The 19,714-nt window shown below is 48.0% G+C and overlaps 1 protein-coding gene across 1 annotated transcript; it reads left to right on the top strand.

Moving 5' to 3' along the window:
• The first annotated feature begins 149 nt into the window (after positions 1-149).
• On the top strand, positions 150-19,580 carry CPNE9 (copine family member 9). The gene is made up of 21 exons (XM_001491434.7): positions 150-363; positions 881-921; positions 1,036-1,082; positions 1,176-1,279; positions 1,609-1,645; positions 1,865-1,867; positions 2,134-2,210; positions 5,742-5,805; positions 5,922-6,025; positions 6,275-6,379; positions 8,355-8,396; positions 8,732-8,807; positions 8,916-8,969; positions 9,390-9,451; positions 10,183-10,229; positions 11,168-11,349; positions 11,623-11,750; positions 16,347-16,449; positions 17,046-17,103; positions 17,486-17,559; positions 19,179-19,580. Exons 1-21 carry the CDS (start codon positions 296-298, stop codon positions 19,362-19,364), a joined length of 1,662 nt encoding a protein of 553 aa, XP_001491484.4. The 5' UTR covers positions 150-295; the 3' UTR covers positions 19,365-19,580.
• The last annotated feature ends 134 nt before the right edge of the window (positions 19,581-19,714 follow it).

Below are 19,714 nucleotides of genomic sequence, written 5' to 3'. Positions count from 1 at the left end.
AATTCACTGAGGACTCTCCCAAGATGTGGGGTGAAATTGGGGTCTGGGTAAGGTTCCCGGCCCGCTCGAGGCTGCTCCAATAGGGCGGGGGCCACCCGCAGGGCCGGGCGGGGCTCTGTTGCCATCTGGAGCCGCTGCCGCCGGCGGCCACAGTCAAGGCGCGAGCGGCGGGAGCGCACACTCGGCTGGAGGGAGCACAGGCGCCACCGCCGCGGCACATGGGCCGACCCCGCCGCCCCTAGCCCCGGCGGCCCCCGTCTCGCAGCCTCCCGCAGCTACGGCCACCTGACCAGCCATGTCTCTCAGCGGAGCCTCTGAGCGCAGCGTCCCGGCCACCAAGATTGAAATTACCGTGTCCTGCCGGTGAGCGGGCCACTCTGGGGAGGGCTTAGGCAGTGCCCCAACCCCAACCGGCTCCGGGGCTCGGCGCGGACACGGGCTAGACCCGGGGGAGAGAAGCATCTGGGCGGAAAATCGCGGAAGCAGACTCAGGGGAGTCGCCGGCGGATTCGGGGAGAGGGTTTCCTTGAACAGCCCCACCCGCAAAAGACGGCTCAGCCTGCGGGTTCAAGGGATGGGTTGCAGGGACCCAGTAGGATCTGGGCCCCAAGAGGACAAAGTTCTGGAAGCTAACCCTCTTTCTTGGGCCCTTGGAGACAGTCTGGATGCAGACGCGTCCAGTCCGCAGAGACACTGTTTTGGGGCTGAGATTTCCGGTGCTGTCCAGGATGCTGACAACGCGGACCCCGGCTGGGTGTAGTAATGGGAGAGGGAGGTGCGATTTGAGCCCCATGCCTACCCCGGGTGCCCAACTCTGGGTAGAGACGAGGCGGTGGGCTCCAGGATGACCCTCTGTCCATCTGTCTGTCGCTTTCTCTAGGAACCTGCTGGACCTGGACACCTTCTCCAAGTCCGACCCCAGTAGGCGGCGCCAGGGCCGGGAGGGGGAGCCTGGGGTCCGGGCACGACTAGGGAGGGCAGGGGGTGCGGGCCGACCTGACGTCTTTCCCTCCCCGCCCTCGCTCCTGCCTGCAGTGGTGGTGCTTTACACGCAGAGCCGGGCCAGCCAGGAGTGGCGGGAGGTGAGTACCAGAGCCCTCTCCCAGCCCAGAGCCGCCCCCGGGAATCACCTGCCCCCTTGCAGGCCTCGCGCTGACTCTCCGACCCCCATCCAGTTTGGACGGACCGAAGTGATCGACAACACGCTGAACCCAGACTTCGTGCGCAAATTCGTCCTCGACTATTTCTTTGAGGAAAAGCAAAATCTGCGCTTTGACGTGTGAGCCCCGCCCAGAATTCTGGCTTGGACCGCCCCCTGCCCGACCTGGATCAGCCCAAAATTCTGGCTGGCCCCGCCCCGCCTGGACTCCCGGCCTAGCTCCTCCCCCAGGCCCAGTTTGGTCCCACTCTGAAGAGCTCCACTCTAGTCTTAGCTCCAGGCCTACCCTCTCTGACCCTGGCTCCTGACCCAAAGGAGATCCAGGTTGAATTCGGATCCAAGGCCGCCCCTCCCTCCACCCACAATTTTAACCAGGACTCGAAACCAGGCCCCTTTTCCATGCTCTCTCCCACCAACTTCATCCCACGCTGGTTCCACTCTCTTCCCAGGTACAACGTTGACTCCAAAACCAACATCTCCAAACCGGTGAGCGAGCGTCCCCTCGCGGGTTGGCCGGGTACACAGGCGGAGTTCAGTGTGTTAAACGACCCTCCTTAGAACTCTCCTACCCCTCAACCCCGACTCTACCTTCTTCGGCCCCCACCCCGCCCTCCCGGCCCTCCTGTCCTGCTCCTGCCTCGGTTTCCTGCCTGTGCCTCTTACTCACTGCTTCTCTTCCTTCTTGGCCGCCGCTGGGACCTGCAGAAGGTGAGGCTGAATGGGGCTGGACGGCGGGTGAGAGGTGAGGGGTGGGATGGCATCGTGGAGAGCAGCTTAAAGTGATGGCAAGATCAAGAAGCGGGGCTTGCCTGGGTGCCCCCTCCCCTTCCTTTAAAGCACATGCCAGGCGGCGGTTCTTGCGACGTTCCAGCGCCTCAGAAAGCCCTGGTCGGTGCGGCAGCATTACCAGGGCTGGGCTGGGACTCTGCGCCCCCAGCTCCTCCTAGCTTCACTGACTCCGTGTCCCGGTGCAGGATTTCCTGGGACAAGCGTTCCTGGCCCTGGGAGAGGTGATCGGAGGCCAGGGCAGCCGCGTAGAGCGACCCCTCACGTGAGCTGAACCGGAAGGGGTGTGGGGGAAGGGCGGGCACCTCCAAAATCTCTTCCCAAAGACGCTGCTGACCCGATAGCAGTGGAGGCTGGGATTCCCCGTGGTCCGGAGCCTTCAATGGCTCCCATCACCCTCGTGGGAAAATCCAATCTCCAGGGCTTTGCTCAAGGCAGTCTTACGCCTGACATGTCTCTTTCTCCTTACTCTAAGCCTGATTCAACCTTTAAGGTCCACTTCCAAGCCCTTCTCCTCCAGGAAGCTTCCCCTGACTAAGTCAAGTCCTCTGGAATTTCCATTACATTCACTCACTGAATATTTATCACCATGTTTTGTATGCCATACCCTGTGCTAGGCACCAGGGATTTATCCATTCCACAAATACTACTGGGCACATACTCTGTGTCAGCCACTGTTCAAGGGGTGTGAGTTGCACTGGTAAACAAAACAAAGTTCCTGCCCTCAGGGAGCTTATGCTCTGGAAGAGAGGTAGAGACAGTGCAAAATAGACATCATAAATAAGTGCATTACATAATATATTAGAAGACATTAAGAGCTACAGAAAAAAGGCAAAGCAGAGAAGCATTAGGGGAATTGGACATGCTGGGTGGGCAAGAGGTGCTCTATTCAACAGAGTGGTTGAGTTGGCCCCCTGGAGAGGTAATTTCGGGGCTATGACCTGAAGGAGGTAAGAGAGTGAGCTGTGCAGACATCTGGAGGAGGAATGTTCCAGGCAAAGGAAATCACCAGTGCAAAAGCCCAGCAAGGAGGCCAGTGTGGCTGGAGCCAAGTGAACAAGGGGGAGAGAAAGAGGAGGTGCAGTTGGAGAGTTGACAGTGAGGGCCTTGTAGCCACTGTAAGGATTTAGCCTTTAGTCTGAGTTGGGAAGTCACTGGAGGGTTCTGAGAAGAGGAGTGACATGATCTGACTATGCTTTCAAAGGATGATGCTGGCTGCTGGATTGAGAATAAAGTTTCAGGGGACAAAGGTAGAGATACGAAGCCAATTGGAAGGCTATTTACAGTAATCCAGGATGGTAGCAGTGAAGGAGGGGAGAAGTGGCCAGATTATGGATATATTTTGAAGGTGGAGCCAACAGCTTCCTGACAGATTGAATACGGATGTAACAGAAAAAGAGGAGTCGAAGATGACACCAAGGCCTTTGGCCTGAACAACTGGAAGGATGGAGTTACCATAAACTGAGATGGTAAAAAAAAAAAAAAAAAAAAAAATTGAGGGAGGAATAAGTTATGGGGAGGATTCAATCAGGAGTTCAGTCCAATATGCTGAATTTTATAATTTTTATTAGACATCTGACATGTCAAATAGGCAGTAAGACACATGAGTCTTAGATGTTCTTTAAGGCCATGAGACTAGATGAGGTCACCAGTGAGTGAGGAGAGAAGACCAAAGACAGAGACCCCATGAGTTGGAGCTTGAAAAGGAGACTGAGAGGAGCATTAATGAAGTAGGAGGAGGACCAAGAGAAGGTGTTGTCCTGGAAGCAAAGTGAAAGACATGTATCAAGGAGGAGAGAGTGATCAGCTGTGTCAAATACTACTGCAGGTCAAATAAGGTGAGAATCGGGAATTGGCCATTGGATTTAGCAAGATGGAGGTCACTGGTGACTCTCACAAGCATAGTTTTGAAGGAGAGATGGGAGTGACAGCCTGATTGGAGAGGTTTAGAAGAGAATGGAAGAGAGAAATAGGAGTCAAGGAATCTTCAAGGGGTTTTGCTGCAAAGAGGAGAAGACAAAAGGAGGGTGGCTGGAGAGGGAAATGAGGTCCAGAATATTTTTAGTAATTTTTTAGCATGAGAAAAATTATACCACGTTTGTATGTTAATGGGAATGACCCAGTAGAAACTGAAAATTTGACATAATAAAAAGAGAGGAGAATTGCTGGAATGATGTTCTTGTGCATACAAGAGGCTGTGGAATGGAGCACATGGTGGAGGGATAAACAGGCACACAGGCAGTCATTTACAGTAATGGTAGGAAGGCACAGTTGTGTGGATGAAAATACTAGAGGCAGGGTAGGTGTGGTGGTGGGTCTGTTTTGTCAGTGAAGCAGGAAACAAGGTCATTGAGAGTGAGGATGAAGGACGAGGCTTTCTGGGTTTGAGGAGAGGCGAGGAGGAGTGAAACTGCCATCCAGCAGAACTGGAGAGTGAAGGGACTTGGGGCATATAGTATGGTTAGGATGCTCTGGACGTTTGTGGTCATGTGTTCAAAATGAAACCAGTTAGCATAATTACATGCTTTCCTCTGACCATATTCAGCTGCACAGGTGCAGTATGGGATAGACAGAGAACTGGATTTAACTAGGGCTGTGGTTCTGCCAAAGAAGTATATCAAACTGAGAGCAGGGCAAGGGTAAAGGGATAGGATGCAAGGGAGTGATGGTTATAATCACTGAGTGGAATTCACACTGGGTGAGGAGGTGAGGGAGAACGCCAAAGAAGTGAAGAACAGCAAGAAGGCAAGAGATTGGTGACTTGGTTCTGGATGTGCAGGTGAAGAGTCCCTGTACTCATTACATTCCATGTTTTTAAAGCACAGAGAGTCAGAGATAAAGGAGCCAAAGAAATGGTTCAACAGTCTCATTTTAAAGATGGGGAAAATGACACAGCAAGTTGGAGTCAGGACTTGAACCCAGGATCCCTGATCTAGCTTTCTTTCTGCCACACTTTGGATTCCTTTGGGGATTGGTGTTCACAGGCCCATATCAACAATGTCCCTGACTGCTTGGAGACCCAAGGCAAGTGGGAATGGGTGTTCTGGTATGCATCCTTCAAGCATATGGAAGTGTCCCTTCTTGGGTCAGGAGAGAATAAGACTTCCTTTGTCTTTTTTATCTCACTCTTCACAGTATTTGGAAAGCATAGCATTTGACCTAACAAACCAGGCCTTTTGCCCCAGGTCTAGATGGAAATTCCTCTCCCTCATTCAAGACTGCCACATCACACTCTACTTGCCTGCTGGCTTTGACATCCCACCTCCTCCTGGAAGCTCCCCAAGGGCAGGGTCTAGCAGAGCTGGAGAGTGCCAACCAACCAATTCATACCCAGCACAGTGCCTGGCATATAGTAGATACCAGAGTCTGCTTTTAGAAATATAACCATCCTCATCTCTATAAAGCTTACCAATTGCTTTTCCTTCTATGCACTCATTCAGATCTCTTCACAGCCCTGAGAGGTAGGCATGAGTTCTACTCCATATAGGAGAAAACTAGGGCCCAAAGAAAAGGGAAATAACTTGCCCAGTACTCTAAATCCTTTGTCTTTCCCATGCTACCATTATGAGATGTCCACCTAGGCTAGATAAACCCCTTCCTTCCAGACTACAGACCCCTTTCCAGTCAAAGTCAGGCCCTTCCCCACCAAGAGCCACCCAAGATAGAAGGGGACACACTCAGGGGACTGTCAGTAATTGGCAAATTGAATCCCCTGGCCCACCCAATCCCAGATTGGCCACCCTAATCCTTGTTGCCTACTCCCCCTCCCTCACAAAGAGGCTTTTTCTGCTTCCAGGGGTGTACCAGGCAAGAAGTGTGGGACCATATTGCTGATCGCAGAGGAGCTTAGCAATTGTCGGGTCAGTAAGGGCCACAAGCTAGACCCAGGAGGCTCCCTTCTCTCTCCGAACTCCCTTTAGTGGACTCTCTGAGGCTATGGGCAATTTGAGTGTCAACAGCCCAACTTCACCCCTAGGACATTGCCACCATGCAGCTATGTGCAAACAAGCTAGACAAGAAGGACTTCTTTGGGAAATCAGACCCCTTCCTTGTGTTCTACAGGAGCAATGAGGATGGCACGTGAGTCACTGCCATCTCTGATGGCAGCCCCCTACCCCTCCACTGTGACCATGGGCCCATTAGGGCTCTTAGGCTGGTTGTGGGGCATCTTAGACTCCACCAGGACCAGAGCCCAGAATTCACTCAAGGCAGCACACAATATGTGCTTAACAAGTGGGAGAATCCCAGGAATCTCCAAGAGTATAAGGCCCTGTCTCTGTGCTCAGCCCTACCCCAAAAGCAGGTTCCAGTCCTCTTGCTCCTCTCCAGGTTCACCATCTGCCACAAGACAGAAGTTGTGAAAAACACGCTGAACCCCGTGTGGCAGCCCTTCAGCATCCCTGTGCGGGCACTGTGCAATGGAGACTATGACAGGTCTGCTTCAGCATAAGCTAGGGAGTAGGGGGACAAGGGTATGAGAGTGAGGTTGCTGGGCCCCAGAATGATAGCAAAAGTGTCATAATAGTGTTGAAGGATCCTGCTCAGTGAGACAGAATTTTGGGCATGGAGATGGGTGGATGGTAAAGCAGATGAATAGCCACATGGATGGATAGATGGATGAATGGATGGGTAGGTGGATGAAAGGGCAAATGAACAAATGAATGAGCAGATACATGAATGGATGGTCAGATGGATAGATAAATTGGTGAATGGATGGATAGGTATATGAATGGATGTATAAGAGGATTGGTGGGTGGGTAGAAAAGGAGATGGATGAATGGATAGCAGATGAATGGATAAGTGGACTGATGGGCGGATTAGTCAATGGACAGATGATGAATGGATTAATAGATGGATGAGTAAATGGATGAGTGGATGGATGGGTATTTAAGAAATTGGTGGATGGCTGGAGAAGCAGAGGGATGATTGGAAAAGCAGGAGGAAAAATTGGTGGAGTAACAGGTGGATTGATGGATGGACAGATGAATGGATGGTAGATGGATAGATGGATTAGTGAATAAATTAGTTGATGGATGAGTGTAAAGTAGATGGATAGGCTGACCGTATGAACTAGTAAATGTACAGTATGATGATAAGTGGGTGGGTGGAAGGATGGGTGGGCACATAAATGGATGGTTATACAGATGAAGGGATGATCAGATGGACAGGTGTCAGATGGTTGGGTGTTTGGTTGAACAGATGAATGGACAGACAGATGGATGCTTGCATGCATCAGTGAGTCAGTGAATGGCAGGATGTATGGTTAGAAAGATGGATATAGATAAGGATTAATAGGGAATTCAATTGGCAAATGGATGGGTAAATGGGTGGCTAGATGGATAGACAGATAGTTGAATGGATTGCCCCATAGATAGATGGACATATGGGATGACTTAGGCATAGTAATTAAGAACAAGATCTTTGGAACCAGGATGTCTGAGTTTACAGTAGTCACCCCTTATCCACAGGAGGATACATTCCAAGACCCCCAGTGGAGGCCTGAAACCGCAAATAGTACCAAACGCAATATATACTGTTTTTTCCTGCTCGTACATACTTGTGATAAAGTTTAATTTATAAATTAGGCACAATAAGAGATTAACAACACTAATTTCTTTTTGCTGTATCCAAATTGCCAGTATCACTACTCTTGTGCTTTAGAGACATTATTAAGTAAAATAAGGGTTACCTAACACAAGCACAGCAATACCACAGCAGTTGATTTGATAACTGAGACAGCTACTAAGTGACTAATGGGCAGGTAGCATATACAGTGTGGATACACTGGACAAGGAATGATTCACGTCCTGGACCGGACAGAGTGGGACAGCGCAAGATTTCAAAATGCTACTTGGAATGGAGCACAATTTAAAACTTAGGAATTGTTTATTTCTGGAATTTTCCACTTAATATTTCTGGACCACAGTTGAGAGCAAATAACTGAAACCACAGAAAGCAAAACCATGAATAAGGGGGGACTGTAAATGTCAGCTCAATCACTTACTAGTTATGGTCCTTGGTCAAGTTATTGTTGTTTTTTTACTCCTGTTTCCTTATCCAAAAATAAGAATAATAGTACTTACTTTATAGGGTGGTTGTTAAATTAAATGAGACAATCTGTGAAAGTGCTGAGAACAATGCCTGGAATATAGTAAGACTCAATAAGTGGTAAAGAATAGTAATAGTGATACAAACACCGGAGTAGTAGTAATAGTGGTAGTGGCAGTAGATGGGTGGGCATGTGCATGGACTGATGAATGAACAGATAGGATGAATGTATGGATGAGAGGAAGGGTGATGGAAGGACAGAGGGGTGGATGGGAGAATGATTTGTGTATGGTGAAGTGGGTGGGGGTGTTTCTAGGATTTATTATACACACCCAGCCTATGTTTATCTCCTGCATTTCAGAACGGTGAAGATTGATGTGTACGACTGGGACCGGGATGGAAGGTAGAACTGCCTCACAGTACTGCCTTCTCCTGTACTTAACCCAAACAATTCCCTATAATATATAGCGCATTCACTAGGAACCCCAAAGTGGCCTTGGGAGCCAGGAAGGGTGATGATAGATGCCAAGACCTGGGGTACAACTGATCCCCTCAGTTGTCTCTCTGGTACACTGTCTCTTCCCTTCTCTTCCCCTTAGCTTGGCCCCTCTTCTGGCCCCAGCCCCAGTGCCCTGCAGCCCAAGTAGAGGCAGGGGATAGTGGGAATAAAAGACTGATTTCAGGGCTGGCTCCAAGCCAGCAGCAGCTGCTGCTCACCCACCCCTGGCCTCATTGCAGCCATGACTTCATCGGTGAGTTCACCACAAGCTACCGGGAGCTGAGCAAGGCCCAGAACCAGTTCACAGTGTATGAGGTGAGAGCTCTAGCTCTGTCCAAGTTGCCCAGGCCCTCCCTCCCACTGTGCTCAGTCTGCAGCTCCCTTCCTCTCTTTCCCACCATCACTGTTATCTTCCTCACTTAGGTACTTAACCCTCGGAAGAAATGTAAGAAGAAGAAATATGTCAACTCGGGAACTGTGAGTGTTCCTTGGAGCTCTGGCTCTCTTGGATCCTTCTGTTTATGTCCCCATTGACACAGTGTGACAAACACTGGGGGTATGGGCAGGCTGTGGAGACAGATGACTTGGATATAGTAATATTGGACACAAGGTAGCAGCATCTAAATTGTTTTGTTTTGTTTTGTTTTTTCTCACTGGAGGAAAACTTTTTGATCTTTACTCTTCTGTAGAATTTTTTTAAAAACCTAAGCTGCATTTCCCAATTTAATATACATTTGGAAATCCAAATATGTTTCTGACAGCTTCCCCTTTTTGCTCTTTCAGAAATTGCACAGAGTGAGACAGGGTGGGGCAGGAGGTGGAATCATGTGCCTCTCTCCCTTCTGCCACCCTAACTGCCCTTTCCAAAGTGGCAGGGCTGCCTGTTCTGTCCCACAGGTGACGCTGCTCTCCTTCTCTGTGGATTCTGAATTCACTTTTGTTGATTACATCAAGGGAGGGTGAGTCACAGACCAAGCTCTGGGCTGAAAGCCCAGCAATGAGTTACTCCCAGTTCTGAGCCTCAGTTTTCTTATTTATGAATGGTCAGGGTCCAACGAGATCATGGAGATAAACTTTAAAACACTTGGCAAACCATAAAGTGCTCTGTAAAATGCATAGTATTGCCCATCTTAGTTCTCTTCAGGAGGTTGCCTTTCATCCCTAGCTTCCAGTCCCCTCTGGGAAGATGCCAGACCAGTGGTCTTCATAGGTGGCCCCAGTAACCTAACTGAGGCCCAGAAAAAAAGTTATGGCCAAACAAGAGGGAGAGGCCAAGAGAGAGGGGAAAGCCAAGCACACTACAGAAGATATTCCGCTTGGTTCAGTCGAGGCAGGCAGATCTGGAAAAGGTACTTTGCTTCTCTGAATCTCACTTTTCTTCTATGTAAAATGGAGATGTTAATTACTACTTCAGGGCAATAGTAAGGGTTAAGTTAAATTACATATAATACACTTGTCACACAACAGGCATTTAATTCTGCTACCCAGAGTGTGCTCCATCGACAAGCAGCACCTGCATCACTGGAAGTTTGTTAGAAATGTAGACTCTTAGGCTCCACTCAGACCATCCAGATCAGCATCTGCATTTTAACACAATCCCCCGGAGATTCATATGCACACTAGTGTTGGAGAAATCCTGGTATAATAAGTATTAATTCCTCACTTCTCAATCCATGTACTTCCCCAACAGGACGCAGCTGAACTTCACAGTAGCCATTGACTTCACAGCTTCCAATGGTGAGCCATGGGTCGGGAAACAGGGTGTATGTGTGGGGGAATTCTAAGGAAGTCATTAGGGATTGGCCTGGATTCCGACCTGGGAATAAGAGTTCACCTACCCAGGAAACCCAGCCTTGAGGCAAAGCCCAGCCAGGCTGGCACTAGGGCAGGAGTGTTGGGGAGAGATTTTTGGGTGTAAGGGTAGGCAGAGGGTACAGGAAAATAGGTGGGTAAATGGATCAAAGAAAGTTGAAAAGATAGATAGCTCAAGAAGTGGATGACTAAACGAATGGATAGGAAAGAGTAGGGGCGTAAGGAGAGATGGATAGGTAAATGGGTGGTGAGCGATGACTGTGTGGGTAGATAGGTTGGTGACTGAGTACAACAGGTTGGACAAATGGATGCATGGATGGGTATGTAGGTGGACAAATGGACAGATGTTTAGGGAAATAACAGGTAAGTAGATAGGGAACGGATGAGTGGACAAGTGGATGGATCCATATGAGGATAGACAGACAAGTAAATGAATGGAATAGATAGGGATGGATGGATGGATGGAAAAAAGAATATGGCTGTATGGATTTATGGGAAAGGAAGAGAAATGGCAGGTGGGCAAGTGGATGGATGGAGGGATGGACAGATGGATAGGTGGGTGAATAGTTGGATAAGAGAATAGAGAGGCAGTTGGATAGAGATGAATAGGTAGATTGGAAGACGGATTTATGGCCAGTGAATAGGAGAATGGACATGTGGGTAGGTGAATAAATTGATGGATATAGGGGTTTGTGGGTGTCTAGATGGATAAATGAACATATGGATGACTGGGTAAAATAATGAGGGAGTACATAGGTAAAGAATGGATGAATGGATAGGTGGATGGAGGCATATAAGGACAGGCAGGTGAATAGATGGATGATCAAGGTGACCATGAGGCTGGGGCTCCTGTGTCCCTACAGGGAATCCCCTGCAGCCCACCTCCCTGCACTACATGAGTCCCTACCAGCTCAGCGCCTATGCCATGGCCCTCAAGGCAGTGGGAGAAATCATCCAGGACTATGACAGTGACAAGCTCTTCCCAGCCTACGGCTTTGGGGCCAAGCTGCCTCCAGAGGGACGAATCTCCCACCAGTTCCCCCTGGTATGGTACTGGCCAGAGCCTACACTCCATGCTCTGGCATCTGGCCCACCCAAGTTGATGAATTTCTTCTATTTACATTTCTTCTAAGGGTCAAGGACCTGCAGAGAAGCAGGAAGCTTTGAGAGGGTGACAGAGCAGGGAGGGGAGCAGGGCTGGAGTTTGGAGATGAGCATGAAAGAGCATGATGGAAAAAGGAAGGAGTGAGCTGGGATCAGAGCACTCCGGGGTATATCCTGCACTGGGCTCAGCCCAGCAGGTCATCTTCCCTGACAGAACAACAATGATGAGGACCCCAACTGTGCGGGCATTGAGGGCGTGCTGGAGAGCTACTTCCAGAGCCTGCGCACAGTGCAGCTGTACGGGCCCACCTACTTTGCTCCTGTCATCAACCAAGTGGCCAGGTAAGGGAACTGGGTCGGGGTTGGGGGAAATGAGGGGACCTAGACAGGGGACTTACTTCCCAAGGGTGCTCAGGATTATTCTTGGGTAAACTTGGGCTTTAGGGAGAGAGTGAAAGTTTCAGTGTTGGCCAGGCTCTGGTATAAAGAGGTTATGCAATGCCTTATTCTGAGGTAGAGAGGGTGTCAACAAACTACCCCAACCCCACTCCCTGGGAACAACAACCCAGGCCTCAAGTTTGGGGATAAGAGAGAAGGGCCTATAGCACAATAGCTAAGGCACAAGCTTTGGCATCAGATGTGGGAGTGATCCTGGCTCCAGCACTTGCTAACCATGTGACCTTAAGCAACTTAGCCTTTCTAAGGCTCCATTTCATCCCTGTAAATGGGTGTAATAATGGATAACAATAGCACCTTCTTAATAAGGTTATTGGGAGTTTAATATTAGATAACAATGTAAGAATTATTAGCACAGTGTCTGGTCTATAGTAAGTGCTCAATAAATGGTAGATTAAAAAATAGAAGAGTAATTTCTAAAAATAGATAACTCCAAATTTTCAGAATAAAAACATACCAAAAAAAACCCAGAGCACATATCAAATGATTTTTAAAATTCAAGTAAAATAAAATGACAGAACTAAAACTAAACATATCAATAAACATAAATTAGATAAGCTCACCTATTAAAAGAAAAAGATTCTCTGATTGAATTAAAAATACATATAAGTAAACCCTACTATTTGCAAATAAAAGAGACCCAGCTAACACAAAGTACCTTAGAGAGCTTGAATGTAAAAAGATGAAACAAAAACGGAGAATTAAAGTGGAAAGATTTCAGGGAGATTTATATGTCCATAGACTTCCTTTTTCCCAATGAAGATTTGTTTATTTTCTAATTCATAATGAGGATGAGATTTCTTTAACTATAAAAGTAACATAACATTGCGTTAGAAAATTTCAAGGATGGAGAAATGAAATAAGAAATCACCCAGAGTACTGCCTGCGGGAATGTGGATGTATATATAGTTCTTGACAGTCTTTTCCTTATGCATCCATAAGTGCAGTCAAATTACATTTAATATTTCACTACTGATTTTTTCACTTAATATTGGAGCCTGAACGTATTTTTTTGTTATTAGTAAACAGACTTCTTGAATATTATCTCGGGCAAGTTCAATGGTTCATTCATTTATTCATTCATTTAATAAACATTCAGTAAAGGGGCAATGTAGCATGAATGTGGGCCATGGAACCAGACCAGCTAAGTTAATACTCCCACTCTACCACTCACTAGCTGTGTAACTTTGGGCAAGACTCTTAACCTCTCTGCCTATTTCCTCAGTTGTAAAAAGGGGATAATAATATCCACATCATAGGGTTGTTGAGAGGATTAACTAAATTAATATATGTCAAGCACCTAGAACTATAAGTGTGTTGGCTATTACTGTTACTATTATTATCATTATTACTATTCAAAGGGCATCTGCTGTGTGCTCAGTTCTCTACTGGGACACTGGAGACTCACAGATGAATCAGATCTGGTCTCTGCCCTTGGGACTTCCTGCCTCGGTGCAGGAGACAGAAATATAAATAAATCATTACTTTCTGTAGGCCAGAGCTTCCCAGACTTTTCCAGCAAGTCACCTGTCGGCAAAAGCAAGCAACTGATTCTCCCAGGGGAATCTGGGGGCACAGCTGAAAGCAGCCAGGCTGAAAATGTCTTTGAAGTCCCCATATTTTATCTTAAAAATGCATGCAAATTTTACATTCTTCTCACATTATACTTTAATTTGGGGGAGAGGGGAAGGTGTTTTAAGTGTCTTTAGAGTTATCTAGTTTTATCCACCAGATATATAGTAGAATGAATGCTCCAGGTATCCTGTGGCCTTTGGTCCCTCCGGGTACACATGCTGGTACCCTCAGGGGTGTGAGACCCCATTTGGAAGGGCAGACAGCCCATCTTGGTAGGCAGTATCCTAGAAGGCAGAGGGAGAGGAGGGGAGGATGTATAGTCTGAGAGACCCAAGGCAGCCTACTGGCGGAGGGGACTACTCAGCTAGGTCTAGAGGGCGAGGTGGACTTTATCAGAGAAAGAGGTGCAGAGTAGGCCTGGCAGAAGGAACTGCATGTGAAAATCACAGAGGCATTAAGGGGCAAGCTTAGGAAACAGAAAACAATACACTAGGACCAGAATGTGTGTATATGTGGAGGAGCACCCAAAGATCAGGCCAGGACCAGAGAGTGAAAGAATCCAGAGTTCAGGCTTTAGGCTCAGTTGGTCAAGAATGGGCTTGGACTCTGGCTTCACCACCACTTGCTGGTGCTACTTAATGTCTCTGAACTTCAGTTTTCCCATTTAAAAAATAGGAATGAAAAATAGGCCTACCTCATAGAATGGTGGTGAGGATTAAATTAGATCACGTATGTCAAGTGTGCAGCTGTGATTCTGATGATCACAGATGGCTCTTTGTTGTTTCTCACCCAATAGCCAAGTGAGGCACAGACTGGCCTCCCTCAGCTAGTCACCCATCTCCGAGTCTAAATGGCCTTGGGAATGCCAGGTATCTATGGGGAACCAAAGATGTACCTCCTGTGCCCCTAAACCTTTCCATGCCCCCCAGTGCCCCTGGTTCACAAATCCCTTCATGAGTGGGTCTTCACCCACTGCTCCAGCCTCATCTCTCTTCTGTAGTCCTACATGCGCCTTCTAGAACATTCTCTTGTACATGCCATTCCCTCTCTCTGGAACACTTTTCCCTTTACCTTCCCAACCCCGCCCCCACCACCACCACCACCACCTTCACCTGGCTAACTCCTACTTATTTTTCAGATCTTAGGTCAGATGTCACATCCTCAAAGCCCTAACCTCAATGCATCTTAATGGTATAAGCATCCATCTCCCCCAGGATAATACTCTAGTCTCTGCTGAAATCTCAGCACCAAGCTTGGTGCCTGACACATAGCAGGTGTGCAATGACTCTCTGTAAAACAAGTGAGTGACAGGAAATGGTATCAGTCCAGGCCTACAAGGAGGCTTCAGCCAGAATTTAGGAAGGGAGCAGGGGCCACTAAGGAGGATTATGACCCACTCCCATGCAGGGCACTGGGCAAACTGAGCCATAGCTATTTGAATTCTCCACTCTCACCCTGCTTTCCTCTGATTTTTTAATATCAAGCTTAAATACCAGCACTCTCCAATAGAACTCTCTACAATGATGGAAATGTTACCTATTTGTGCTATCCAATATGGTAGCCGCCAGCCACATATGGATATTGAGCACTTGAGATGCAGCTACGTGAACAAGGAACTGAATGTTTAATTCTATTTAACTTAGTTAATTTATTTATTTTTTATTTTTTAAAGATTTTATTTTTTCCTTTTTCTCCCCAAAGCCCCCTGGTACATAGTTGTATATTCTTCCTTGTGGGTCCTTCTAGTTGTGGCACGTGGGACACTGCCTCAGTGTGGTTTGATGAGCGATGCCATGTCCACGCCCAGGATTTGAACTGACAAAACACTGGGTCGCCTGCAGCAGAGTGCACGAACTTAACCACTCGGCCACGGGGCCAGCCCCTAACTTAGTTAATTTAATATTCAATAGCCAATGTGGCTAGGGGCTACCTTATTGGATAGTGCAGCTCAATCCTTTCCAACCCACACGGGGTCTGAGACTGGAAGTCAAGAGACCCAGGTCTGTCATGGCCTTTGTGCTCTCTCAAGGTCTCATTTTTTCGTATTTGTAAAATAAGGAGACTGGACTCAATGACTTCTGAAGTCCTTTTCAGATGGAAAAATCTTGGATTCAAAGATTGATGGTGAGAGAAGAAAAAGGAGCTCTGGGAGCAGCTGTTAGACTGGCTGAGGACTCAGCAGCCCAGGCAATGGAATGTGGTCAGCAAAGGGGAGAAGGGAGAGAGAGAAGAAATGAGTGAGAGGGAAGAAAGGAGGCCTTCAACCTTTGGTCTTGCTCTTGCATAAACACCAAAATGTTTCCAGGGCCAACAAAGCCCTGTGTGGTCTGGCCCCTGCCCCATCTCAGCCACAGAGTCCACTCTGCTTCCCTCACTTTCTGGGTTCCAGATAGGGGGGGCTTCCTTCAGTCCCATCACAGAGGCTTTGTCTATGCTGTTCCCTCTGCCTGGAATGATCCTCCCTTCACTCAGCCTCTCCTTCATCCTCAAACACTTTTTCTTTAAAGAAGCCTTCACTGACCTTCTGGACCATGTCAGATCCCCTACTAGACACTGTCATACCAGTATCCCTTCCCATCACAGCACTTGTCTCAAGTATAATTTTATACCTATTTCTGTGATTCTTGGATCAATGTCCCCCCTCAAGAGGGCTAGAATGGATTTGTTTTTTTCTCCTAGTGTGCCTCCAGTGCCTAACACAGTACCCATCATAGTAAGCGCTCCATAAATGTTACTGGAGGGATGGCAGGCAGGGGCAGGCAGCCAGGTCTGAGGAAGGAGCCTGAGCTTCAAAATCCCCAGTCCTTGCCCACTCCTTACACGCTGGCTGTGGAAGCTTTACGGGTAGGGTGTTCCCTTGGCCTCTCTGGGCTTTCAGCTGGATTCTGACCTTGCCCTCTCACCCAGGGCTGCAGCCAAGATCTCTGATGGTTCCCAGTACTATGTTCTGCTCATCATCACTGATGGGGTCATCTCTGACATGACGCAGACCAAGGAGGCCATTGTCAGTGTGAGTCCAAGGAGGAGGGCTTGGCAGGGTGGGATCACTGTTAATAAATGTGAAGGAGTTGAAATTTTACCCTACTTGCAAGCTAAAGAATTAACTGCCAGTTTTATGGATACTGGCAGAAGACACAAGATTCCTGGATCAGAGACAAAGGACTTAGTTATCCCCAGCAATAGCAGTAACTTGGGTTTCAGCCTTTGCTCTGATTATCTAAGTCCTGATTCCCAAAAGATGATGTGAAGAGGGTCAGAGGATATCTGCACCTACAGTGGGTTGCATTATAGGACAGAAACCTTGAACTTAGGGAACCAGAATCTTTTATAATAGGCAGTAAGCATGCCTGCCCTTTTTTCCAGTGTGAGACATTTTATTATACCAGACATTAACAAACCTGCCCTTTGCTCTAAAAGAAGATACTGTGACTTTCAAGGCTGTTTGATATGCAGACATCCTTGCAAAGATAGTCTAGAACAAAGGGAATCAGTGTCTCTACTTGCAAGGTGTGCAGAAACGTGACACACACAGAGAATTGTTTCCCAACAGTCACCTCCCTTGTTATGGCTGCTCACCCCAACTGTTCACCCTTTTTCCCCTCACAGGCCTCCTCATTGCCCATGTCTATCATTATTGTTGGTGTGGGACCAGCCATGTTTGAGGGTGAGTAGGATGAGGGGGTGTCTATGAGTGGGACCAAGAACTGGGGAAGATTGGGGCAGATCTGGGCACCCAGGCCTGCCTCAGAGAAAAGATAGGATAGATGCCTATGCTGGACCTTGGCCAAATCACAGACCTCTAAACCTGTTTCCTCATCATAACCGAGACTGTTGATACAAATAGCTTCCCTTCTGGGGTTCCTGGGAGGATGGAATACATGGGAAGGCATCATAATAATAACTCCATAACAATGCCTAATTTTTGCAGGACTTTGATACAACCATTGGGATTCTCATGGTGACTCTGAAGGGGAGCTAAAGAGGGAGGGAGGCGGCATGGGTTGGTGTGGGAGAGGCCAATCAGCTAAGGAGTGTCTTTTCTGCAGCAATGGAAGAGTTGGACGGTGATGACGTGCGCGTGTCCTATAGGGGACGCTACGCAGAGCGAGACATCGTTCAGGTAGACTTGACCAGGAAGAGGAAGTCATGGAGTCGAAAGGCATGGTGGGAAGGAGAGGCTAGACTGGCAGCCACTCTCCCTTACTGCCTTCTTAAATCACCTACCTTTCTCCCCCTCACTCTCAGCCTTCCTGCATTCAGTGAACAAATTCTTTTTGAGAAATAGGCAGGTTACTGCAGCCATTGTGGATCCATAGTGTAGAAGATCCCAGGGCCTTTCATCTCTAGTGGAGGCAACCAGTAATAATCACACAGTTAAATATCTCATTAGATTGTGATAGTGCTCTAGAGGAACAGCAAAGGCCACTAGGAGAGCCTATAACAGAAACCTGATTAGGTAGGGTAGTCAGGGAAGGCTTCTATGAGGAAATGACATTTCAACTGAAACCTAAACAAGGGGATAAGTATTACAAGCAAAGGAGCAGCACATGAGAAGGCCCTGAGGCTCAGAAGAATTGGACCAATCATGGAAAATGCAAGAGGCCAGGGTGGCAGATCACAGTAAGTGAGAGGAAGAGGGAGCCAAGGCCTTGCCGGTTATGGTCAAGATTGGGATTTTGTTCTAAAAGAATTGGAAAGCTCTTGAAGGATTACAGAGGGGAGTAGGTGGTCAAACTTACATTTTAAGAGGCTCTCTGCTGTGTGGAGGGTGGACTCTGGCAGGATGATAGAGAAGGCAAGTAGACCTGTTAGTGAGGAGGACTTTGAAGTAATGGAGGGGAGACAATAGGGATCTGGAGGAGAATGGAAGCAGTGAGAATGGAGGTTCAAAAGATTATTTAAGAAAATTTTACAAGAGTTGATGATCTGATTAAATGGTGATGAGGTGTGAGGGAGGCTTCAAGGATGACGGTCAGTTTTCTAGCATGAGCAACTGAGTGAGTGATAGGCCCATTTCCTGGGAAGGGGAAAGCTGGAGGAGGAGCAGACTTGGCAGAAAGGGCTAGAATTCAGTTGTGAACACATTAGGTTTGAGGTATCTACGACAACTGAATGGAGATGTGATATGGACAACTAACTCTGTGGCTCTGAACTTTAAAAAGAGGCCAGGGATGAATATATAAATTTGGGAGTCATCAGGGAAGAGTTTTTAAAGCTTGGAAGCGTATGAAATCACCCAGCAAGAGAACTGAGAAGGAGAAGGGACCAGGTTTAGGGATCAGGTAGGCCCAGAGGAATAAGGAGGGAAAAAATAGGAGAGCATCCAGAAAAGTAGGAGAAAATCCGGGAGAGTATGATGTGTCAAGAGTAGGATATGTCCCGGAAGATTATGGCCAAATGTAATGGAAAGCTAAAGAGAAGTCAAGCTAGATGAGGATTGACAATTATTGCCCACTGGACTGATTTGGGAACATGGGGCTGCTGACAACATTAGCAAAAGCAGTTTTTAGTAGACTGTGTGAAGCCAAACTGGAGTGAGTTGAGGGTGAACAGAAGGTGGAAAAAAAAGTGGGTGGGTAGAAAGCAAATGTGGAAAGCTATCCAAAATAGGGGGAGACAGACAGTGTGATATTTGGAAAGAGATGTTAGCGGTCAAAGAGGAAGCCTCCCTACTGCCCTCCTCTCTACTCCGCTCTCTCCTGGCCACCACCCACACCTGATTGTCTGTGCCTGTCCCAGTTCGTCCCATTCCGAGACTATGTCGACCGTTCGGGGAACCAGGTGCTGAGCATGGCCCGACTAGCCAAGGATGTGCTGGCCGAGATCCCTGAGCAGCTGCTGTCCTATATGCGCACCAGAGACATTCAGCCTCGCCCCCCACCCCCTGCCAACCTCAGTCCAACTCCAGCTCCAGAGCAGCCCTGAGGAGCCCACCTATCCAACGCCTAGCAGTCTGCCTGCCTGCCCACCCACTGCTTCTGCTGCAAGCCATAGATTCCTGGAGCCCTGGACCTCACTGGGAGGCCAGCTTAGAGGATAGGAGGTAATTGGTGGACCCTCCGCCCCCTCACCCATAGAAGGGCCTGGCACTGTCACGACCTCCCTGCCTTCATGCCAATAATAAAGCTGATCTTTATTCCACCTGTGTCTCATGGCTCTTGGGGAAGGAGACTGGGGGACCCAGGGCTTGGGGCCACACCAAGAGGAGGGAGCAAAACAGCTTCAGCTAGGGTTCATCCCCATCCTAACACATCCATCCAATCCCTTCTTCAGAC

This window comes from Equus caballus, chromosome 16, assembly GCF_041296265.1.
Source record: "Equus caballus isolate H_3958 breed thoroughbred chromosome 16, TB-T2T, whole genome shotgun sequence".
Lineage (NCBI taxonomy): Eukaryota > Metazoa > Chordata > Mammalia > Perissodactyla > Equidae > Equus > Equus caballus.
The sequence above is the reverse complement of the archived record's forward strand: the minus strand, read 5'-3'. Positions and strand labels throughout refer to the sequence as shown.